This window comes from Dipodomys merriami, unplaced genomic scaffold (assembly GCF_024711535.1).
Source record: "Dipodomys merriami isolate MVZ:Mamm:240054 unplaced genomic scaffold, mDipMer1.0.p SCAF_128, whole genome shotgun sequence".
NCBI classification, from domain to species: Eukaryota; Metazoa; Chordata; class Mammalia; order Rodentia; family Heteromyidae; genus Dipodomys; species Dipodomys merriami.
This window is the reverse complement of record NW_027202582.1, coordinates 1570323-1594185: the sequence shown is the minus strand read 5'-3', so window position 1 is coordinate 1594185 and position 23863 is coordinate 1570323. Positions and strand designations below refer to the sequence as shown.

Here is a 23863-nt window from a genome sequence, read left to right as displayed (position 1 = left end):
CTAAAAAGAGAGAAAGCAAAAGAGTTAAACGGGATAACGAATGTATAAAACATTTTATAAAATGCACCTGTATATGCCCTCTTTTCCGAGATTCAGGCTGTGTAACTCACAGCGACAGACGATCGCTATGGGAAGCCTCTGGCGAAGTTAAGACCCTGTCCCTTTAAATCCTCTCCAACTACCTAAAGTTGTGAGACGAGTCTGCACTTGCGCAGTCCTTCGCATGCCGGCCCCACCCCCCACCCCCAACAGTCTTCCCGAGGCCTGTGGAAGGGAGGTTAAAGGTCCTCCCACACAACACTTGTACGCAGGCGTAAACGATGATTGAGAGCCTTGTATCTCACTGAGAGCCCAGTCTCTTTTTCCACTCCCGAAGGCTCCGCCCCTCTCGCCCAATCAGTGGGCCTCTCCCCTTGCAATGACCAATGGGAGTGAGCGTGGGGGCGTGGCTGCGCGGCTAGGGGCGCGGCCTGGAGCTGAGAGAAGCGGCGGGGTGAGCCGGGGGCTCTAGTGAACAGCGCAGCCGGACAGGGATCGCCGGCAGGCGGTAAGCGGAGGCAGCCGGGTCCCGGCGTTCCCCGAGATGTCACGATGGCTGTGGCCATGGTCGAACTGTGTGAAAGAACGGGTCTGCCGCTACTTGCTACACCACTACTTGGGTCACTTCTTCCAAGAACATCTGAGCCTGGACCAACTCAGCCTGGATCTGTACAAGGGCAGCGTTGCCCTGCGGGATATCCACCTGGAGAACTGGGTGAGGAGCGGTGCCCGAGCTCAGGAAGGTGCAGTGGGCGAGAAGGCAGTGCCCGGTGGAGGGGTCAGGCTGGAGGGCCGGGCACTGGGCGAAGAGAGGCCGGGAAGCCGGGCCCTCTCCGGGCACCAGCGAGGTCGCCTTGGTTCCTTATCAGATCCTGAAGCTGGGAGGAACAGGCTGAGAGGGTGGGATGTCTCTCGTGTGGTGAATGCCAGCAGGATCTCATCGAGTTTGAGGACTGAGTTGAGCTGGGTGAAGAGGAATTAGAGGACCTATTGGCAGTGACAGAGTTGGGGAGGGGTAGTTGTGGAGGGATGGCTGGTAGGGGTACCGAGCCTTGCTCATGGCACCTGTGGAAAATGAGCCCCGACCTCCAGACCCAGAGATCCTGAGCCTGGTGGGTGGGGTTCCCCTCCGGAGGCAGATGTCAACAAAAGCGTCAGACCCTGTTGATCAACACCTCGTGCGACTTGCCGCCGTCTACTTCCTGCTTTTGGAGGTGGAGTTGGGCAGCCTATGCAGATGTTTAGGGGCGGGACTTGGAATCTAGCATCCCTACCTTGAGGGCAGCCCTTGAGGAAGGTGGGGAGGTCTGGCCCCTGGCTGGTGTTAGGAAGCTAAAGTGGATCTTGTTCTGGAGAAATGTGAGGCAGGGGGCTGGTGGGTCAGGTTCCCTGAATCACAGCTCACCTAATTTAGAGTAACCAAGGAGCCCTCGATTAGAGGCCTCAGCCTAGCACTGGTTTTGGGCCACCTCTCCAGTTCCAGAGCTGCAAGTGGGCATGGGAGTAGAGGTTTCTTTTCTGGCTGGTGTTAAGAGTTCTGGCCCTTTGGGCTGGAAAGCCAGACATAGAGACAGAACAGGCCTTGGGAAAAAATGTGGATTGAGAGTAGGCAGAATTTCCCTGTAGCCTGTGGTCTGTGAGGGCCCAATTAGGAAGCCATTTACATTCAGCCCCAGAAAATACTCCCAGGTCTTACGCCCTAACTTCTTTTGAAAGAAGACAGAGACTCCCCTCTAGGCTGGTTTTCAACCTGGCCCCAAGCAAAATTCAGGCACTTTGCGAACCAACCCTTTTTCTCAGCTCAAGGTCCCCAAATCAGACTCCAGGTGGGGTGGGGAAAAGGCCTGGTCCCAGTCTTAGCCCTGGTTGAACATGGGGTACCTAGACTAGTGTCCCCTGGGTCTCTGTGTCCTCAGCCATGGGCCTCAATCTCAGTCGTTAGCTCCGTTTGCACTTATTTAACATTCATGCATCCAAAAAGTGTTCACCGAGAACCTCACTGGTAGCACGTAGACTGGAGGTCACTGGGAGAAGGCTGGCAGGGTACAGCACTTTTATTGGGGCTCAGTCTTGTGTTCAGAGGAACAGCCACACTACTATCTTAGATTTAAGGATCCATCTGGATTCAAGTCAGCCCCTCTCCTGGACAGTTCTCCCCTTGAACTCTGTGCTGGCCCTGGGTGAGCATGGACTGCCAGGCTGGTGCACCTGTTGTTCCCACGCCTGGAACACATCGCCATCCATCTCTGCCTGGCTGCCTCCTCTTCACTCTTCAGCCCTTCCCCCACCTCGGTGTTCCCAGACCCCCTCCCTCCCTGGCACCCCCTCACCTCTGGTTTCATCCTGGTCTGATGAGGCCATGCAGTCTCAATGTCAGGTGTCTGGTAAAAGTTTATGGTTTGTTTTTGTTTTGTTTTTCGGTCATGGGGCTTGAACTCTGGGCCTGGGAGCTGTCCCTCAGCTCTTCAGCTCAAGGCAAGCGCTTTACCATTTGAGCCATAGCACCACTTCCGGTTTTCTGGTAGTTAATTGGAGATAAGAGTCTCCTGGATGGCTCACGCCTGTAATCCTAGCTACTGTGGAGGCTGAGATCTGAGGATCACGGTTCAAAACCAACCTGGGCCGGGCGCTGGTGGCTCACGCCTGTAATCCTAGCTACTCAGGAGGCTGAGATCTGAGGATCGCGGTTCAAAGCCAGCCCGGGCAGGAGAGACTGTGAGACTCCTATCTCCAATAAACCACCAGAAAACCGGAAGTGGCGCTGTAGCTCAAGTGGTAGAGCGCTCGCCTTGAGTGGAAGAGCTGAGGGACAGTGCCCAGGCCCAGAGTTCAAGCCCCACGACCGACAAAAAAAAAAAAAAAAAAAACCAACCTGGGCAGGAAAGGCAGGAAAATCCGTGAAACTCTTTATCTCCAATAAACCACTAGAAAACTGGAAGTGGTGCTGTGGCTCAAGCAGTAGAGTGCTCACCTTGAGCTGAAGAGCTGAGTGCCGAAGCCTAGAGTTCAAGCCCCACGACCAACCAAAAAAAAAAAGTCTCATGGACTTTCCTTCTTGGGCTGGCTTTGAACCGTGATCCTCACCCAGCAAAAGTATTATTTTTTTTAACTGAATGGAGTGGGAAATATTGGAGCTGGCTTCAGTGTTGAGTACCTTTGGTTGATGGGGTTAAGGGTTAGGGAACAGCATGAACCAAAGTAGGGTCTTACAGCATGCAGAAAGACGGAAGAACTAGCGACCCTCTCCAAGGCCAAATGGCTGTGCAGGCAGTAGAAGCCAGCTGGATTCGAGGTTCCATGAGCTGATATGTCCCTTTCTCACTTCAGTCTGTGAACGAGGTGCTGGAGTCAATGGATTCACCGCTGGAGCTGGTGGAAGGCTTCGTGGGCTCCATCGAGGTGGCTGTGCCCTGGGCTGCGCTGCTCACTGACCACTGCACGGTGCGTGTGTCGGGCCTCCAGCTCACCCTGCAGCCCCGCCAAAGCCCAGGTGAGGCATGACAAGGCCAGGAGCAGGCAAGTGGTAGGACTGAGCCTAGGAACCCAGGAGCTGTCAGAGCCTGCTTACCCTGAGACCCCTTCCTCTCCACAGGGCCAGGGGCTGCTGACTCGCAGAGCTGGGCTTCCTGCATGACTACAAGCCTGCAGCTGGCTCAGGAGTGTCTTCGGAATGGGCTTCCCGAGCCCTCAGAGCCTCCACAGCCCCTAGAGGGGCTGGAAATGTTTGCCCAGACCATCGAGACAGGTAAGCCAGCTCCTCCATAGCTCACAGGACAGGGGCCTCAGACAGCAACTTACCCCTTGCTGTTCAGAGGGGAAATTGCCTTCCCTCTGGCTGCCCCAGCTGACCTGAGACACTCCCCCCCACCCCCACATACCAGTGCTGCGGAGGATCAAGGTGACCTTTCTGGACAGTGTGGTGAGGATAGAGCACTCTCCGGGTGATGGGGAGCATGGCGTGGCCATGGAGATCCACGTGCAGAGGTACAGATAGGCTGGGATTCAAGGTGTGAGAACTGCTTATTGGCCCTGCCTCTTCCCCTCTCACCCCTCACCCCTAAGCCCGTCTCCCGGGAAGCCACAAGGTGAATGAAGCAGGTGGGCCTGATGGTAGTGGGGTTGGGGAAAAGGGCCGAGGTGGGAGCATGCACTGGCATCCTGGACCCAAGTGTTCTGCGTGGCATGGGTCCCAGAAACCAGGTTAGACTCTGAGGATCAGAGGGACTAGCTGAGCATCCTAGCTGGACATGGTGGTCCAGGGTGTCGTGGATAGGGTAGGCAGCTTTGCAGGCTGGGCTCCCCAACCCCATACCCCTAGAGCACAACACTGTGAGGAGAAAGGGCACCAGGCGTGGGGTGGCCAGGACAAGGGCTGACCCTCCACTCCCCAGACTGGAGTACTGTGACGAGTCTGTGCGAGACCCGGGCCAGGCACCTCCGGTGGACGTGCACCAGCCACCCGCCTTCCTACACAAGCTGCTGCAGTTGGCCGGGGTCCGCCTGTACTTCGAAGAGCTCCCCTCACAGGTAGGCTGACTGCCTTCCACACCCTCAAGATCCCAAAGCCCCTCTGATCCCACAAACCCTCTCCTAACTTCGCAGCTCTCCACCCCTCAGGCAGATCCACCAGAGCCTCCCTTGCAGATTGGCAGCTGTTCAGGGTACATGGAGCTGATAGTGAAGCTGAAGCAGAACGAGGCTTTTCCAGGACCTAAGGTAGGTCACCAGGCACCCAGGATGAGCAAGTGTGCCCCATCTCCAGTGATGTCAAGGAGGGAAATTATAGCCAGGTATTGGTTGCTCAGGCGTGTGTTCCTAACTCCTCAAGAAGCTAAGATCTTTATTTATTTGTTTGTTTGTTTGTTTTGTCAGTCCCAGGGCTTGAACTCAGGGCCTGGGCACTGTCTCTGAGCTGCTTTTGCTCAAGGCTAGCACTCTACCCCCTGAGCCACAGTGCCACTTCTGGCTTTTTCTGCTTATGTGGTACTGAAGAATTGAACCCAGGGTTTCATGCATGCAAGGCAAGCACTCTACCACTAAGCCACATTCCCAGCCCAAGAAGCTAAGATCTGAAGCTTTTGGTTTGAAGCCAGCCTGGGGAGGAAAATCTGAGACTCTGATCTCCAATTAGCCAGCAAAGAGTATAAGTGGAGCTGTGGCTCAAGTGGTAGAGCATCAGCCTTGATCCAAAAAGCTAAAGGAGAGTGCTCAGACCCTGAATTCAAGCCTCAGGACCAGCATGGAGAGAGAGAGAGAGAGAGAGAGAGAGAGAGAGAGAGAGAGAGAGAGAGAGAGAGAGAGAGAGAGAGAGAGAGAGAGAGGAGAGAGAGGAGAGGAGAGAGAGAGAGGAGAGGAGAGAGAGAAGAGAGAGAGAGAGAAAAAAAGAAAGAAAGAAAGAAAGAGACAGACAGACAGGCTGGGAAGGTGGCTCAGTGATAGAGTGCTTGCCTCGTATGCGTGAGGCCCTGGGTTCAATTCTCAGCACCACATAAGCAGAAAAAGCCAGAAGTGGTGCTGTGGCTCAAGTGGTAGAGAGAGCACCAGCCTTGAGCTGAGAGACAGTGCCCAGGCCCAGAGTTCAGGCCCCATGACCGACAAAAAAAGAGAAAAAAGAGAGAAAGGAAAAGAAGGGAAATTACGAACTGCTTTGAATTAGAGAAACTGAGGCTCAGAGAGGTCTGGTTGTGAGCAGGTTCATGCAGCTACTTGGTAATAAATAGAGTTTAGCCTGATGACTGACATCAGGGGGAGGGGGCAGGTAGCAGCTCTCAAAGGGACTGAGTGACAAACATGGCCGCCCTTCACCCCCCAGCTGGAGGTGGCGGGGCAGCTGGGCTCCCTGCACCTGCTCCTGACCCCACAGAGGCTCCAGCAGCTCCAGGACCTGCTCAGCGCCATCAGTCTCACAGGTGAGGCTTCAAGACAACCAGGGGGTGGATGGTTAGGGCTGGCAACCAGGCTGGACTGAAACCTCTTCCCTTACAGCCCCAGAAGGCCTTGCTGACAAGCTGAACAAGAGTCGCCCACTAGGTGCTGAAGACCTGTGGCTGATCGAACAGGATCTGAACCAGCAGCTACAGGCAGGCGCTGTGGCCGAGCCCCTCAGCCCAGACCCTGTGACCAACCCCCTCCTCAACCTGGACAGTCCTGGTGGGTGCAGGGCCGACACTGATTGGAGTGGCAGCTTGCACGAGTGCAAGATCCCAGGGGCCAAGCCCCTCTGTCTCCTAACGCCTCTCGCCTCCCCCTCACCTAGACCTCTTCTTCTCCATGGCTGGCCTCACGAGCAGCGTGGCCTCAGCGGTCTCTGAGCTCTCCCTCTCTGACGTAGACCTTAATTCCTCCGTGCACAGCAACATGGCCTCCCACCGACTCTCTGCCCCAGCCCACCCAGCTGGTGAGTCCAGCTCCCTGGATAGGGGAAAGGAGCGTTAAGAGGCCTTCACATCAGATATGTGCTGTGCTGGAGGCCCTGGCGATGCCTGGACACCCACCACGGGTGATAACTGGTTATGTGATGGGCAGGGCACAGCTTTTAGAGTCAGTGCTCTTGACTTTCTGCTTTTTGGGGCTGGGAAGGTGGCTCAGTGGTAGAGTGCTTGCCTCACATGCATGAGGCCCTGGGTTCAATTAATCAACACCATAAAAAAAAAAAAAGGCCAAAAGTGGCACTGTGGCTCAAGTGGTAGAGCGCTAGCCTTGAGCTGAAGAGCTGAGGGACAGCGCCCAGGCCCAGAGTTCAGGCCCCAGGACTGACAAAAAAATCTTTCTGTTCTTCTTTCCTTCATTCTTCCTTTCTTCCCTTTTCCTTTCTTCCTTCCTTCATTTCTTCCTTTTCTCACCAGTCCTGGGGCTTGAACTCAGAGCTGATATGTTGTCCCTGAGCTTTTTTGCTCAAGGTGGACACTTTACCACTTAAGCCACAGCTCTACTTCTGACTTATTGATTACTAATTGGAAATAAAAGTCTCAGGGACTTCCAACATGATTCTTAGATCTCAGCCTTCCAAATAGATAGGATTACAGGCGTGAGCCTCCAGCACCCACCTTATTTAAATTCTCTGAGACTCAGTTTCGCTTTCTATCAACAAACTATGTTTTAGGCAATACTTGAGTTTATTGTGGGTCAGGTGCTAGTCTGTGTTTTACACTGAGGCCTTCTAGAACCTTCAGGGGGTTAAATTGAGCTAGGAGATATTTGATGTTGCCTCTGCCCAAGTAAATCCCTTTCCAGAGCCACACAATGAGATAGATTTGCTCCCCCACAGTCCAGCTTAGCCATCGTTTCCCTGATCCCCCAGCGCCATGGCCAACTGTCACCCCACCTAGGGTCCTCCGAGCTCCCAGGAGCCTTTGGTAAAGCCTCTGTTCCCTCAGGCAAGACAGCCCCAACTCCTGTTCCGGGCACCATGCGCCCTGACTCGCTGCTGAAGATGACCTTGGGTGGCGTGACCCTGACTTTGCTCCAGACATCTGCCCCAGCTTCTGGACCACCTGACCTCACTACCCACTTTTTTACTGAGTTTGATGCCACCAAGGATGGGCCATTTGGCTCTCGAGACTTCCAGCACCTTCGGCCACGCTTCCAGAAGGCTTGCCCCTGCAGCCATGTCCGGTACAAGCCCAGCCTGAGGCCGAGGCCTGCAGAGACCGCCAGGGCCCCCATACCCCACCTCTGACACCTACCTCCTTACCACAGGCTCACGGGCACAGCTGTCCAGCTGTCCTGGGAACTGTGGGCAAGCAGCCGGGGCCGGCGGACGACCACCACAGAATTGCACTTCGGGCAGCTGGAGGTCCTAGAGTGCCTGTGGCCCAAGGGCTCTTCAGAACCCGAGTACACAGAGGTAGGGGCTGAGGAAGGGCCTGGGGGTGAGGGGAGCATGAAGCCAGCCTAGCCCTGCTTACCTCCACTGCTTCGTCCTAGATCCTGAGTTTCCCCAGTAACCTGAGTACCCAGGCCTCAGTTCGGCCCTGTGGGCACCTACGCCATACACAGACCCTGCGCCGGCTGCCAAAGGTAGCTGACCTCCCCCCACCCCCACAAGCCGAACTGTGAGGCTATTGGTTTCTTCTCATGGTGTGTCGACCCCAATCTGGCCTCTTCACTGTCTTCTCTGCTGTTCACCCTGGCCCTCCTTTTCCTATGCTCCAGCTGGACCACACCAGGCTATTTCAGAGCCTTTGGGTGTGAACTTGTACACTCTGACCAAGCCATTCTAGAGGCCTGGTTCTCCTTCCCTGGCTCAGAGAGTGGCCTGCTAGGCCTTTGAGGCTGGAAGGGGCAAGTGTTCTGTGATGTGTGTGTGCGCGCACTGGAGCTTGAACTCAGCTTCATGTTCTTGCTCAGCTTTTTCACTCAAGGCTGGTGCTCTACCACTTGAGCCACACCTCTACTTCTAGCTTTTGGCTGGTTAATTGGAGATGACAGTCTCTGATTGGTCTGTTTGTGCTTGGCCTGGCTTTAAATCAAGATCCTCAGATTTCAGCCTCTTGAGTAGCTAGGATTACAGGCATGAGCCACCAGTCTCCAGCATTCAGTGACTTCTTAAGTAAACTGGCTTCAGGTGGCAGTGTGGAAAGTCTGCCTCGGTCCCTCCTGGGCGCCCTCCCCATGCTCTTCTCCCACCTCTGAGGGGGTTCAGGTTTGTTTTTGCTTGAGGAAACCCTTTCCTACCCTGCCTCTGTCTACCCCATGGCCCTCAGTGACCCCAACATCTTTATTCTACATAGAGCCGGGCCCGGCGCTCTGTTGCCTGCCACTGCCATTCAGAAGTGGTCCTGGACCTGGAGGAATTCCAGGCAGATGTGGAACTGGGGGCCCTGGACCGATTTGCTGCCCTGCTGCACTTGGCCACTGCACCCCACAAGCCACCCGCTGGTCTGCTGGTAAAAATGTCTTGCTGGGCCTGGGGTAGTGGAACACCAGCCCTCTGGCCCTACCACGGTGGCAGGGGCCCTGGCATCTCTGATCCTCACCCTTCCACAGACAGAGCCCCCGTGGGCTTCAGAGCAACAGACAGTGTTTCGGCTTTCTGCACCCCGGGCCACCCTGCGGCTGCGCTTCCCTATTGCTGATCTAAGGCCTGAGCGGGACCCCTGGGCAGGCCGGGCTGTGCGGACAGAGCAGCTGCGACTGGAACTGAGTGAGCCCCAGTTCCGGTCAGAGCTCAGCAGCGGGCCTGGCCCCCCAGTTTCCACCCGCCTGGAGCTCACCTTTTCTGACCTGCATGGTAAGAAACCCCTGAGGACACCTTGAAGGGGCCCTGCTACCAGGTGGGCTTGGGAACACAGGAAGGTGTAGATCTGGCCCTGGCACAGGCCCCTGCCATCCTGGGGCACTGGACCACTGCCAGACCATGGGGTGTCGCCATGCTCCCCAGCACTGGGGAAGAAAAGTAAAAAGGTACCAGGCACCAGTGGCTCACACCTGTAATCCTAGCTATTCAGGAGGCTGAGATCTGAGGATCACAGTTTGAAACTAGCCCAAGCAGGAAAAATCCATGAGACTTTTATCTCCAATTAACCAGAATGGCACTAGAGCTCAATGTGGTAGAGTGCTAGCCTGAGTGCAAAAGCTCAGGGACAGCACCCAAACCTTGAGTTCCAGCCCCATGACTGACAAAAATAAAGAGGTATCAATGATGACTCCACCTCCCATCCCCCCAGGAATCTACGAAGATGGAGAGAAGCCACCCATCCCTTGCCTAAGGATTGCCAAATCTGTGGACCCCAAGAACATTGGGCGCAAGTACTTCCTGCCACAGTAAGTGGAGGCCCTGGGGAGACAGCGGGAGAGGAGGGGTCTATTGCCCCTGCTGGGGATGACAGGAGACCAGCCTGGGCCCACAGGGGCCCTGCAGACCAGTGACAGGCCTGTGCCCGGCAGGGTAGTGGTGACCCTGAACCCCCAGTCCAGTGACACACAGTGGGAGACGGGTCCGGACAAGAGTGAGGACCTGGAGCTATCCACGGAAAGTCCATGCGAGCTACGGGAGCCTGAGCCCTCACCCTTCTCCTCTAAGAGGACCATGTATGAGACGGAGGAGGTAAGGCCCCGCCCCACTGCTTCCTGGGGCCTTCACCCCATCACAATAGCTATTGTGGAAGACACCTGTGTGCCTATGGACCAAACTGGCGATCACTTGGGGCAGGCATGATGTGACCCAACATGGTATGCACATTTTCTGTCATTATTTCTGTCCAAAAAGGGAGTCTGAAGTTCCCACCGGGCCCCGGGTGGAGGGAGCACACTGGGGAAGGCAAGCCCCCTAGTCAGGACAGTAGGGACCCAGCCACCTGCTATTAGCAGGGTACCTTTCTGCAGTTAAGGACTGAAAGGCACTGCAGGCCTGCCCAGGTTCTCTGCACGCCCTGCCACGGGATGGAGAATTAACCTGCAGATGGGTTTCCTCCTCTAGGATGTAGGCACAAGGACTTCTGTCACGTGGGCTGTTGTGAGGACTCAGCTCACATTTGGGCAGCTCTTAAGACTGGCATGCTACTGGCACTGTGTCCTAAATGGACATCACCCTCACCAATAGAGATGGGCTTCTAAGAATGAATGGGTGGGTGGAAGGGTGGATGGATGTATTGGGTAGGTAGAGGAATGGGTGAGTGGGTGGATGGATAGATGGACAGATGGATAGATGGACAGATGGGCAAGTGGGTGGATGGGCAAGTGGGTGGATGGATGGTTTGGATAGGTAAGTGAATGAATGAATGGATGGATGGGTGGATAGATGATGGGTAGATGGACAAGTGAATAGATAGATGGGCATTTGGGCACGTAGGTAGATGGATGGATAATTGGAAGTATGGGTGGATGGATAGGGATGGATAGATGGATGAGCAGAGAGAAGAAGGAAGGGAAGGAAAGGGGTAATCAAAGGTCAGGACACAGATTCTAGAGCCATGTCTGCCTTAGCATGTCTTGGCTTTCCTACTGAGGTTCTTTCTCCCCCCCATCCCCACCCCCATCCAGATGGTGATCCCTGGAGATCCTGAGGAGATGAGGACATTCCAGAGCCGGACGCTAGCACTCTCCCGCTGTAGTCTGGAAGTACTCCTGCCCAGTGCGCATGTCTTCCTGCCCAGCAAAGAGGTCTACGAAAGCATCTACAACAGGTGGGGACATGCCAGGCAGGGCCGGGCATGGGGCTGGCCGGGCATTGTCCTTACTCACCTCTGCTACCCATCCTCCCACGTCAGGATCAACAATGACCTGCTCATGTGGGAACCCGCAGACCTGTTTCCCAGCCCTGGCCCTGCCACTCACCCCTCAGGCTTTCCAGGCTCCTCTGGCTTCTGGCATGACAACTTCAAAATGTGCAAGTCCGCCTTCAAGCTGGGTATGAGAGGCACTGATTGGGCCAGAGGGAGGATTCTAGGTGTGGGCAGGACTGGGCCAGCCCTACAGGTCCGCGTCTCACCCCACCACCTTGATGTCACCCCAGATTCAGACTCGGATGAAGAAGATGTCAAGTTCTTCTCAGTAGGGGCATCGAGTGTCCCTCAACCTCCTGCCCCTGATCCCCCAAGACACCACTCACAGAGTACCTTCTCTACCTTGGTGAAAGTACTGAAGGGTCGGATCACAGCCTTCTGTGAGGCTAAGGTGAGCCAGTCGTGGGCAGCTGAGCCTAACTCCTTGGTTGTGGGAGCGAGACAAACGTAAGCAGCTATAGGTCAGAAATGTGGAGTAGATGGCATGGGTAACCAGCCCGCCCCATGGCCACCCTCTGACTCACCCTTGCCAGCCACCGGCCCCATCGCCTCCCTACATCCATTCACCAGCCCCTCCTCTTCATAAAGCCCCGAGGGAGAGGGCAGAAAGGGTACCATTTGGTCTCAGGCTGTCAGGGCGAGGCTGGTCTTCTGGGAGAGACAGTCCCACAGCCCTGTCATGGAGTCGGCAGGAGCAGGGGAGGTGCCCTAGTCTAGGCCTCTATTACGGGTGGTCCAGGGCACAGCAGTGATGGGGGTGCACTCTGCAGGATGAAGATGGGAAGCGACAGGAAGGGCGACATGGGGAGCTGGTACTGGATGTGGACCATGGCACCATCTTCAACGTCTCCCAGTACCGTGGCCAGCCAGGGTTCGGTTACTTCTGTGTGGAAGCTGAAAAGGCAACACTGTATCACCGAGGTGTGAGAGCTGGGCACTGGGTGCCCTGAAAATCTAGGCCTCAGGCTGGCAGGCCCGGGGTGGGGTGGGGTGGGGAGATCGGAGGGAGAGAGCTGGCAAGAGGGGCCAGTGCAGGGCACAGACAGCTCATGAGATCCTTCCCCAGCGGCTGTGGGTGATGCCCTGTTGCCCAGTCACTTGGAACTGCCCAGCTTTGCCCCTCCGGCCCACCTGGCGCCCACCATCTACCCATCAGAGGAAGGGGTGACTGAGCGGGGATCCTCAGGCCGGAAGGGGCAGGGCCAAGGCCAGAGCCTCCCCATGCTGTCCGCCGCTGTGCGCATCCACCTAGATCCCCACAAGAACATCAAGGTACTGTTCCTGCTCGTGCCCAGCTGGCTCCCTTCTTCCTGTGTCTGCTGGGCCCTGGGATCTCCACCCTCCTGACTGCACCCCCATCCCCAGGAGTTCCTGGTGACGTTGCGGCTCTATAAAGCCACCCTGCGCCACTACATGGCCTTGCCTGAACAGAGCTGGTACTCCCAGGTGAGCAGAGGTGGCCTGGGCAGTCATGTGACCAGTGATAGTGGCCTCCTGGGTTGGGCAGGGCCAGGGTGGCTGGGATTGAGGCGCATGGGCTTGTGGGCTAGGCCATGAGGGACAGCTGATGGGTGACAGGTGGGATGGCAGCGAGGGCTGGGTCAGGAGAGGATTCGAGGAGGGAGGTGTCCATCTTTCCTCACCATCTCCCCCCACCCTGCCCGCCACCCAAGCTGTTGGAGTTCTTAGACGTGCTGGATGACCCCGTGCTGGGCTACCTGCCCCCAACCGTCATCACTGTCCTGCACACACACCTGTTCTCCTGTGCTGTGGATTACAGGTACCCAGGCGGGGTGGCCGGCAGGGGCAGGCCTCGGGCACAGGGAGCCTGCCCCAGCCTAAATGTGACTCCCACACACACTCCCAGGCCCCTGTACCTCCCCGTGCGCGTCCTCGCTACCACTGAGACCTTCACCCTCTCCAGCAATATCGTCATGGACACGTCGACCTTCCTGCTCAGGTATTTGGGATCTTCCCTCCCACTCCCACACACCCAGACCCTCTCACTATGTCCCCCTCCCCTCCAAGCCAGGCTGTGGCCTGTCACAAGCGTCCTTAGGAACCTAAGTTGTTTCCACTTTCCTGGAGGGGGTTGCTGGGCCCCTCAAATCAGAGCCTGAGAACCTAATGCTCTCTGACTTGGTAATCTCATCTCTAGAGAGCACTGGTAGCTCATGCCTGTAATCCTAGCTACTCAGGAGAGGTTGAGCTCTGAGGATTGTAGTTTGAAGCCAGCCTGGGCAAGGAAAGTCTGTGAGACTCCTTTGTTGTTGTTGTTGTTTTAATTTTTTTTATTGGGATGAAGTGATTACATAAATTTCACAAAAAGCCAGAAGTGGATCTGGGGCTCAAGTGGTAGAGTGCTAACCTTGAGCAAAAGAAAGCTGAGGGACACAGCCCAGCCTTAAGTTCAAGCCCTAGAATGACACACATACCACACACATACACACAAAAGGAAGAAAATGCCACAATATATTGCTTAGTGAAAATAATATGTCATAAACTAGCACAGTGACTCGTGCCTTTAATCCTAACTATCGGGATGCTGAGATTGAGAGAATTGCTGTTTGTTTAAGTCCAGCCATGACAGAAAAGTTTGCAAGAGTCCATCTCAACCAATAAAAAGTGAGGTGTGGTAGTGTACAGCTGTCATCCCAGCTATACCAGAAGTATAAATAGGAGGATTGCCAACTGATCATCCTAGGCATAAAAGGAAGACTTTTCTTTAAAAACATTGAGAGCTCCTAGGGGAGTAGCTCAAGTGGTAGAGCACCTGCCTAAGAAGTCTAGGGTCCTGAGTTCAGTACCAGGGGGAAAAAAGACCAGGAAATAGCTGGGCATTGGTGACTCAAACCTGTAATCCTAGCTATTCAGGAGGTTAAGATCTGAGGATCATGGTTCAAAGCCAGCCGGGGCAGGAAAGTCTGAGACTCATCTCCAATTAAGCACCAGAAAACTGGAAGTGGCACTATGGCTCAAGTGGCAGAGCACTAGCCTTAAGCTGAAGAGCTGAGGGACAGTGCCTGGGCTCAGACTTCAAGCCCCATAACCTCCCCCCACTCCCCCCCCCACACACACACACAAAGCTGGAACTGAAAACGTGATTCAAGTGGTCCCTAGGGCATCAGCCTTGGATGAAAAAAGACCAAGAGTGTGAAATCTTGAGTTTAAGTCTCAATACCAACACACACACTAGGGTGGAGGGAGGGGCTCAATGTAGGGGCCCAGTAACACAAATGGTGGCTCACGCCTGTAATCCTAGCTTCTCAGGAGGCCAGGAGGCTGAGATCTGAGGCTAGAGGTTGGAGGAAAAGAAAAATGACAGGTGGGAAGGGAAAGTGAGGAAAACAAATGATAGAGAGGGCAGGGATGCCCCATGCAGTGGGGGGACCAAGTGAGAGCCTGAAAGAACTGGAAGTTCTCTGAGCTCTCCAAGTGCTGCCTGGTAAGGCGAGGGACTGCTGTCTGGCTGGAGCCCTTAGAACCCCGGGCCACTCTGTTCTCCCATGAGAGCCTTCCCAGCAGCTTCTTGGTGGCTGGGGCCTCTGCTGTCTGCAGGAGCCCCACTTCTGCCCGGCTGCCGGGGAGCAGCCGCCTGCAGTGGCTTCTGGGCCCTTCTCAGCCCTGATCCCCACCAGGTTCATCCTCGATGACTCTGCCTTGTACCTGTCGGACAAGTGTGAGGTGGAGAGCCTGGATCTGCGGCGAGGTGAGCAGGGCGGGCCCCGAGTCCTCAACCCCAGAGTAACCAGTGCCCCCCATGTAGCTGTTGGCTAGTTCTCCACTGCCCCCCATACTTGCAGTGGGCTGCGCCCAGTGGTGGTGGGCAGGGGCTGCACTGAAGGAAGCCATAAATAAGAAAAGCTGCTTCTACCTTCTGCCTCAGATTATGTCTGCGTCCTTGACATCGACCTCTTGGAGCTCGTGATCAAAACCTGGAAGGGCAGCACCGAGGGCAAACTGGTGTGTGTGGCTGTCACCAGGGGCAGAGTGCCTCCCCCCACCCCCCAAGAGCCAGGACCGGAGCTGTCCCTTGCTGTTCACTGGATGGATGGGCAGGATGTGTTTCAGTCCAGCCACCAGGGGGCAGCTGCAGGCAGGGTGGAAGCGAGCCTTGCTGGGGGGGTGGGGGAGGGGAGCGGCCTGGTTCTCTGTATAGTGAGATAACGCCCCCACCTCATGGGGCCAGAAGAAACTTCATGTGTAAGTCTAGGGGGGTGTGTGTGTGTGTGTGTGTGTGTGTGTGTGTGTGTGTGTGTGTGTGTGTGTGTGTGTGTGTGTGTGTGTGTGTGTGTGTGTGTGTGTGTGTGTGTGTGTGTGTGTGTGTGTGTGTGTGTGTGTGTGTGTGTGTGTGTGTGTGTGTGTGTGTGTAACTTCATGTGTAAGTCTAGGGTAAGTCTAGGGTGTGTGTGTGTGTGTGTGTTTCCTCAAGGCTAGTGCTCTGCTACTGGGGCCATACCTCCACTCCCAGCTTTTTGCTAGTTAATAGAAGATGAGTTGCTTGCATTTGTCTGCCCTAGACCTCAAGCCAAAAATTTTCAGATCTCAGACATCTGGGTAGCTAGGATTATAGACATGAGCCATCCGTGCTCAGAGACCCCGTGATACCTCAGGCTCAGTTTGCCCATCTGTTGAGTGGGGTACCACACTGAAGGAAAACCTGCCTAGCTCTCTCTGTAGCAGGAACAAACTGTGACATCCTGCAGGGGGCCTGGTGGGCAGTGGGGGCCCCCTCTGATACCACACTGTTCGCCCACAGAGCCAGCCGCTGTTTGAGTTGCGCTGCTCCAACAACGTGGTCCACGTGCACAGCTGCGCCGACTCCTGCGCCCTGCTGGCCAATCTGCTCCAGTATGTCACAAGCTCCGGCGACCTGCACCCCCCACCCCGTCCCCCTAGCCCCACGGAGATCGCCGGCCAGAAGGTACAGGTGAGGCCTGGCCACACAGGCTACCCTTGCTCGGCCAGGCCCCTCCTCCATATAGCCTTCTGGGTCTGGGTTGGGGGGGTTACCTTGGGGCCACCCCTCCTTCTAGGCCTTCACTCACCACGCCTCCCCTGCCTGGACCAGCTCTCCGAGAGCCCAGCCACCCTGCCTTCATGCCCCCCAGTGGAGACAGCCCTCATCAACCAGCGGGACCTGACCGATGCCCTCCTGGACACTGAACGCAGCCTGCGGGAGCTGGCCCAGCCCTCAGGTGGGGTGGGGGGCGCTCCAGCCACTGCGGACGCAGGCAGGCACCCACTCCAGCATCTCCCACACTGGCTTCTCTCTTCCATAGGTGACCCCCTTCTTCCTCAAGACTCGCCCATTTCCGTCTACCTGTTCCCCGGTGAACGGAGTGCCGCTCGGGCTCCTTCGCCCCCTCCTGGGGGCCCTGCTGGCACCTTAGGGTCGTTCCCTGAGGGTAAGGCCCACGAGAAGGAGGAGGAGGGAGATGGAGACACCATGGACAGTGATGAGTTCTGCATCCTCGATGCCCCTGGCCTGGGCATTCCGGTGCGTGCGTGCATGCGTGCGTGCGTGTGGGAGGGGCTGGCTCGGGGGGCGCTCTGCCCAGCAGGCAGCTGTCTAGGCTAGGGGTCCAGGATGGTCAGGTGCTTACTCAGTCCTCCGAGAGCTCCAGATCAGAGAAGTAGGCAGGAGGCAGCCTCGGTTCTAGGCTGCAGAGAGCAGGCGGGGCTTCAGAGAGAGGAGGCCTGCCATGCTGGGCAGAGAGACTGGGACATCTCAGGGGATGGAAAAACAATGAAAAGTAGGAGGGGATGCCTATAAGAGCCAGTAGAAAATCCAAACACACCGTAGTCTCAGGGACAGGAGTGAGCCCCTCCCAGCTCGACCGCTCTGGGAATGGTAATCTATGAGGGGCCTTTTTTGGGTCAGAAATAGGGAAGAAAAAGCTGGGCACAGTGGCTCACACTTATAACCCTAGCTACTTAGGAAGCTGAGATGTAGGATCACAGTTCAAAGCCAATCTAGACAAGAAAGTCTCTGAGACTCTTCTCTCCAATAAACTACCAGAAAACTGGAAGTGATGCTGTGGCTCAAGTGGTAGAGTGCTAGCCTTGAGCTGAAGAGCTGAGGGACAGCGCCCAGACCCAGAGTTTCAAGCCCCACAACTGACCAAAAAAAAAAAAGTAAAGAAGCTCAGGGACAGCACCCAGGCCCTGAGTTCAAGCCCCAGGACCAGCACACACGCAGATACAGAGTCAAGAAAGAAGATAGGGAGATGTGGGGGAGGCAGCGTGGCGGGGACACTGGCAGGACCTGGAGTTGGGGGCTGGGTGGAGGTTCACCTCCAGGCCTCTCACGTCTGTTCCCCGCAGCCCCGGAATGGAGAGCCCGTGGTGACACAGCTGCATCCAGGCCCCATCGTCCTGCAGGACGGATACTTCTCTCGGCCCCTGGGCAGCACAGACCTGCTGCGGGCACCTGCTCATTTCCCGGTGCCCAGCAGCCGTGTGGTGCTACGTGAGGTTTCTCTCATCTGGCATCTCTACGGGGGCCGAGACTTTGGCCCCTACCCCAGCCATAGGTGAGGGGGGAGGGGGCATGCAGGTGGCGGCTGGCAGGACTGGGGTTGTGGCTTAGCCCAGCTCTGGTGAAGCCGATGGTAACTTGGATGCCCAACCCTTCCCCCTACCTGAGTTTCTCCTTCCTTGCCCTGCCTCCAGCTGGAGACTGGAGAAGGCTGACACCCCTGTGCTGGGGTGGGTGGAGGCCAGAGGCTTCCTTTGGGTCAGCTTGTCCCCCATTCCTCTCTCCAGAGCAAGAGTTGGCCTCGCAGGCCCCAGGAGTTCTCCTTCCCGCTGCTCTGGCCCCAACCGGCCTCAGAACTCGTGGCGCACGCAAGGTGGCAGTGGGCGTCAGCACCAGGTTCTCATGGAGATCCAGCTCAGCAAGGTCAGTGTGGCATCACCGCTGCCAGGGCACCCGCGGCCTGTGGCAGCCATCAGAGCAGCCAGGCGCCGGGGCTCACGCTTGTGATCCTCGTGACTCAGGATTCAGGTTCAAAGCCAGCCCAGGCAGAAAGGTCCCTGGGACCTGTCTCCCAGTTACCCCACAGAAAAACCAGTAGTGGAGCTGTGGCTCTACTGGTTGAGCACCAGCCTTGAGTGAAAAAGCCAAGTAAGAGTGTGAGGCCCAGTACCAGCACAACACAACACAAAAACCCCCCTTCAAAGGGAAACGCCCTTTGCCAGGCAAAGCCTGAGGAAGGTGGTCGTGACGTGGCCGTGGCCCATGGTGGAGGATCAGGGCAGAACCAAAGGGTGGAGGGGCAGGAGGGCCTCTTGAGCAAAGATCTGAGCACGCACAGGGGAGAGAGCAGGGAGGGGGAGCAGCTTGGGCCTCTCCCAGCAGCCACCAGGCCCTGAGGAGGCCAAAGCCAGGGCTGGGGAGGAGATGGGGCCAGGGCATGGACATCTGTGGAGCCTGGACAGTTTGATTCTTACCAGAATGAGGTGAGAGCCTCTGGAGTTTTGGAAGAGAGACCTCGGCAGTCAGCACAGGCCAGTGAGAGTGTTGCTGTGGGATGGTGATAGATTCCGGAGGGACCAAATGGCATAAGAGCCAGAGGTTTGGCTAGGCCTAGTGTGTGAAGCAGAGCATTCTACCAGAGAAATTGTAGGGAGCTCCCACTTGCAAGCGGCCCAGGCCGGGCACCGGGGGCTCACACCTGTAATCCTAGCTACTCAGGAGGCTGAGATCTGAGGATCGTCACAGTTCAAGTCCATGAGACTCTTATTTCTAATTAACCATCTAAATGTTGGAAGTGGAGCTGTGGTTCAAGTGTTAGAGTGCTCACCTTGAGCCACAAAGCTCAGGGACAGCCCCTAAACCTGAGTTCAAGACTCAGGACCAACACTGGTGCTCAGATGGCAGAGCAGGCTGGTGCCACTCAGGTGAGATGATTGGAGTTCAGTGTGATTGCGTGGCACTCAAAGCCACATGATGTGTGGGACGGCCACACAGAGCTGGCAAGGCAGCAGCCATGTATGGGGCTGGGACAGGAAGGGGCGTGAGCTAGACCCTGCCTCTGTCCTCAGGTGAGTTTCCAGCATGAAGTGTATCCCGAGGAGCCGGAGCCGGAGCCAGAGCCAGACACAGACACAGACACAGACACGGGCACCGACACAGACAGGGCCCCTAGCCAGGAGCTGGAGGAGCGGCCACTGTCCCGCCAGGTGCTCATCGTACAGGAGCTGGAGATTCGAGACCGGCTGGCCTCCTCCCAGATCAACAAGTTCCTGCACCTGCACACGAGCGAGCGGCTGCCCCGCCGCACACACTCCAACATGGTGCGCAGGATGCGGGCGGTGCCCTGGACGGGCGCAGCTGAGGGAGCGGGGTGGGCAGGGCGGCATTAGGGGACCCAGCATGCATCTGGGCTTGCCGTCTGTCCTCAGCTCACCATCAAAGCCCTGCACGTGGCCCCCACCACCAGCCCAGGCGGGCCTGAGTGCTGTCTCCGGGTCTCCCTGATGCCTCTGCGGCTCAACGTGGACCAGGTGAGGCAGGGCAAGCCAGGGCAGGGCCCAGTGTGATCCCCTCCATCCCCGGACTCCTGGGTCTGACGTGCTCCCTAAACTCTGCCCCACAGGATGCCCTCTTCTTCCTCAAGGACTTCTTTACCAGCCTGGTGGCTGGTATCAACCCCATATTCCCAGGAGAGCCCTCTGAGAGTGAGTGTTCGGGCTGGGGGAGGGGAGAGGGAAGTCCAGGGCCCCTTCCCAGGACAGCCAGGCACCCAGAGTCCCTGTCTCACCTCTGGTCCAACCTTCCGTCCCCAGCTCGCTCTGAGACTCGAGGCCGGCCTGGCAGCCCCCAGGATGGGCAGCCGGAGGAGATGAGCGGCTCCCAGGAGGCCTCAGGCGGCAGCCGCAGCTCCTCTGCAGAACAGCAGCCCATCTACTTCCGGTAGGGTTGTGGGCCAGGGGTGGGTGGTGGGCCAGACCACAGAGGACGTGGTCAGTGACCACAGGTCCCCCTCTGTCCACGCCCAGGGAGTTCCGCTTCACATCCGAGGTGCCCATCTGTCTGGATTACCACGGCAAGCACGTCACCATGGACCAGGTGGTGAGCAGGGCCAGCAGGCCTGGTGCGGTGGAGACTCGGCTCCGTGGGCCCCAACTCTGCTCAGATGTCACTGTCACACCCATGCCAGGGTCCCCTCCCGCTAACCCCTCCTCTGTTCACCCCTCAGGGCACTTTTGCCGGGCTCCTCATTGGCTTGGCCCAGCTCAACTGTTCGGAGCTAAAGCTCAAGCGGCTCTGCTGCCGGCACGGGTGAGCCCCGAGCACCCCAGTCCTTCTCTCCGGGCTCCCAGTCTTTCTCTACTCCATTCTGTGTAGCCTTGACTAAGTTGTCACTCCTCAGGACCTGTTTCTCCTCTGTAAAGTGGGTCGAGTCGGTTCCACACAGCTGGGTGGAACCAGAGGGAGGTTGGGGTGCCCGCAGGGCTCCCCTTGCAGATGCACAGCTCTCCTGGTGCCCTGGTGTCTCTCCCCCGCCCCTCACCCCTCTCACCTCTTCCTTCTAGGCTTCTGGGGGTGGACAAGGTGCTGGGCTATGCCCTCAACGAATGGCTGCAGGATATCCGCAAGAACCAGCTGCCCGGCCTGCTGGGGGGTGTGGGCCCCATGCACTCGGTTGTTCAGCTCTGTGAGTGTCTGTGTTCTCTCTCTCTCTCTCTTTCTTCCTCTCTTTCTCTCTTCCATTGTGGGACTTGAACTCTGGGCCTGGGCACTATCCCTGAACTCTTCACCTCAAGGTGAGCGCTCTACCGCTTGAGCCACAGCGCCACTTCCGGTTTTCAGGTGGCTTATTGGAGATAAGTCTCACAGACTTTCTTGCCCCGGCTGGCTATGAGCCATGATCTCAGACCTCAGCCTCCGGAGTTGCAACTGGTACCTGGCATTGACCTCTTTTGTTTTTATTGTTATGCTAGTGGTGTGGCTTGAACTCAGAGCCTGAGCACTGTCCCTTAATGTTTTCTGCCCAAGACTGGTGCTCTACCACTTAAACCACATCTCCACTTTGGGCCATTTGGCAGTTAATCAGAAATAAGAACATCAGACTTTCCTGCCTGGACTGGCTTTGAACTTTGATCCTCAGATCTCAGCTTCCTGAGTAGTAGATAGGCAGGTTAACGGGCTCGGGTGTGAGGTCTCTTGAAACTGCTTTTACTCTCAGGCAGCTTAGAGACTGCCATTGAGAAAGGAGGAGGGGTCCTCAGGCTGGCTGGCTGGAGGCCGGGCAGCTTCAGGCCTCTCTGATCGCCCTGTCCCCCAGTCCAAGGGTTCCGAGACCTGCTGTGGCTGCCCATCGAGCAGTACCGGAAGGACGGGCGCCTCATGCGGGGACTGCAGCGCGGGGCCGCTTCCTTCGGCTCCTCCACAGCCTCTGCTGCCCTGGAACTGAGCAACCGGCTGGTCCAGGCCATCCAGGTGAGGGCAGGCTCTGTGCTCCTGTGTGGGACAGGGAGGGGCTGAAACCCTGCAATCCATGCTGCAGACTCTGACCTCAACACTGTTGAAAGAAGGCTGGGCTCAGCAAGGCTTCCTGACAGCCCACGGGGCCCCTGTGCTCCGCCCAGCTAAAAGGGGAGGCAGGAAGAAGAGGGTAGGGCAGCAGGCAGCCAGCCAATGGCAAGGCACAGGCATAGAGGCCTACCTACTTGAAAAGGATTGGTTTTTATTTTATTTTTTTGCTATTTTTATTTATTTATTTACTTAACTTAGTTGCTTACTTATTGCTTGCTTGATTTGTGCCAGTACTGGGCTTGAACTCAGGGCGAGTGCCGTCGGTCCTTTGGTTTTTTTTCACTCAAGGCTGGAGCTCTACCACTTGAGCCACAGCTCTACTTCTGACTTTTTGGTGGTTACTTAGAGATAACAGTTTCACAGACTTTCCTGCAGACTGGCTTCAAACCACAGTCTCAGATCTTAGCCTCCTCTGTAGCTAGGATTACAGGCACGAGCCACCAGTGTCTGGCTGTCCGAACTTCTTCACTCAAGGCTAGCACTGCACAACTCGAGCCACAACTCTGCTTCCAACTTCCAATTAACCAATTGGAAAAGAAAGTCTCATGGACTTTTCCGCTGGGCTGGCCTCAAACCATAATCCTCAATTCTCAGTTTCCTAAGTAGCTCAGATTACAGGTGTAAGCCGCCTGCATCTAGTTCTTTGTTTTTATTTTATTTGGGGGGGGTGGGGGTGGGGGCAGGCAGGATCTCTATGTAGACCAGACCCTCCTGCCTCTGCCTCCCCAAGGCTGGCCTTAGAGGCATGCGCCTCCAGGAAGAAGGGCTTGGGTTGGAGGAGATACTAGGAAGTCCCCTCAGGGACTTGATGTGCCCTTAGCTGGGGAAGGAGGCAGGGAGAAGAGGCCTCGCAGGAGTCCCCAGACAGCACAGCTTAAGGCCCAGTGTAGGTAGGGCTAAGGGAAGCCAGTTTCCTTCACTCAACTCTCCATGTGTCCTCAGGCCACAGCTGAGACGGTATACGACATCCTGTCCCCGGCAGCACCCATCTCCCGCTCCCTACAGGACAAGCGCTCCGCACAGAGGCTGCGCAAAGGCCAGCAGCCCGCTGACCTGCGGGAGGGCGTGGCCAAGGCCTATGACACAGTTCGAGAGGTGAGGAGGCCCCCAGCCCTGCTCCCGGAAACCCCACCCGCACCTGGCTCAGGCCCCAGCACTGACCTCTGACCTCCACAGGGCATCCTGGATACAGCTCAGACCATCTGTGATGTGGCAGCACGTGGCCACGAGCAGAAGGGGCTGACGGGAGCCGTGGGGGGCGTGATCCGCCAGCTGCCCCCAACGGTGGTGAAGCCAATCATTGTGGCCTCAGAGGCCACGTCCAACGTCCTCGGGGGCATCCGCAACCAGATCTTGCCCGACGCTCACAAGGACCATGCCCTCAAGTGGCGCTCCGAGGAGGCCCAGGACTGAGCACGGGCACTCTGGACTCCGTGGGGCACTGCCACTCCCACCCCCTCGGGCCCACAGTCGTCACCCAAGAGCTGCGTGGCACCCACAGCTGGGCCCAGCCTGCGCCCTCCAGGGGTTGGCCGCCTGCCCACCCTGCCTATTGCCAATCCGCTGTGAGGTGGGGCCTGCCTGCCTGCCTTGGGGCCATGGCCCTGTCTGTGCACTTTTCCTCTGGGGAGAAAGGACATGACCCCCCTCCCCGCCACCTGGGCCCACACTGCTGCCTTGTTCCAGGACAGAGGCTTTGGGACCCTCGCCTCCGACCCTGCTCAGCCAAGTGTCTCTCCGTGTCCCCTTGGAAGGCGGGGGTCAGACACCCGCGTGGGTCAGTGTATTTTTAAGCTCCTTGAGCATTGAGCCGTGGGTCAGTGTCTGCATGAAGTGGAATAAACTTGCCCACCGCCAGCCCCTCCTCTCCCAGGCCTCTGTGCTCCTGTGCCCAAACCTCTGCATTCAGTTCCTCCCCATCACCACCAGGGGGTGCCACATCCCACCAGCCCACTGCCTGTAGCAGGCTCCTCCCCAGAGCCTGTCACCCTGGCCCTACTTCTGAGTTGGCAACTGAATGAGGCCGGGAGGGGCCGCCTGAGGCTCCCGAGAG

The 23863-nt window shown here is 56.9% G+C and overlaps 1 protein-coding gene across 3 annotated transcripts; it reads left to right on the top strand.

Annotated features, from left to right (window-relative positions):
* The first annotated feature begins 481 nt into the window (after window positions 1–481).
* On the top strand, window positions 482–23667 carry LOC138824279 (autophagy-related protein 2 homolog A). Of its 3 annotated transcripts, none has more exons than XM_070018054.1 (41): window positions 482–754; window positions 3367–3529; window positions 3632–3784; window positions 3921–4023; window positions 4431–4566; window positions 4657–4755; window positions 5852–5948; window positions 6025–6189; window positions 6296–6436; window positions 7416–7653; window positions 7738–7885; window positions 7966–8058; window positions 8772–8927; window positions 9028–9271; window positions 9708–9804; window positions 9928–10087; window positions 11023–11165; window positions 11250–11389; window positions 11495–11655; window positions 12035–12185; window positions 12331–12536; window positions 12630–12710; window positions 12938–13044; window positions 13132–13224; window positions 14903–14973; window positions 15151–15227; window positions 16024–16188; window positions 16336–16462; window positions 16547–16764; window positions 17592–17800; window positions 18033–18168; window positions 19314–19565; window positions 19674–19775; window positions 19868–19949; window positions 20058–20184; window positions 20271–20343; window positions 20471–20553; window positions 20808–20929; window positions 21560–21714; window positions 22753–22905; window positions 22987–23667. In XM_070018054.1, exons 1-41 carry the CDS (start codon window positions 584–586, stop codon window positions 23221–23223), a joined length of 5835 nt encoding a protein of 1944 aa, XP_069874155.1. In that variant the 5' UTR covers window positions 482–583; the 3' UTR covers window positions 23224–23667. The 3 variants fall into 3 exon arrangements, with proteins under 3 accessions (XP_069874155.1, XP_069874154.1, XP_069874152.1); XM_070018053.1 differs by having other exon boundaries at window positions 16024–16194; window positions 20271–20340; XM_070018051.1 differs by having other exon boundaries at window positions 16024–16194.
* Window positions 23668–23863: the final 196 nt, after the last annotated feature.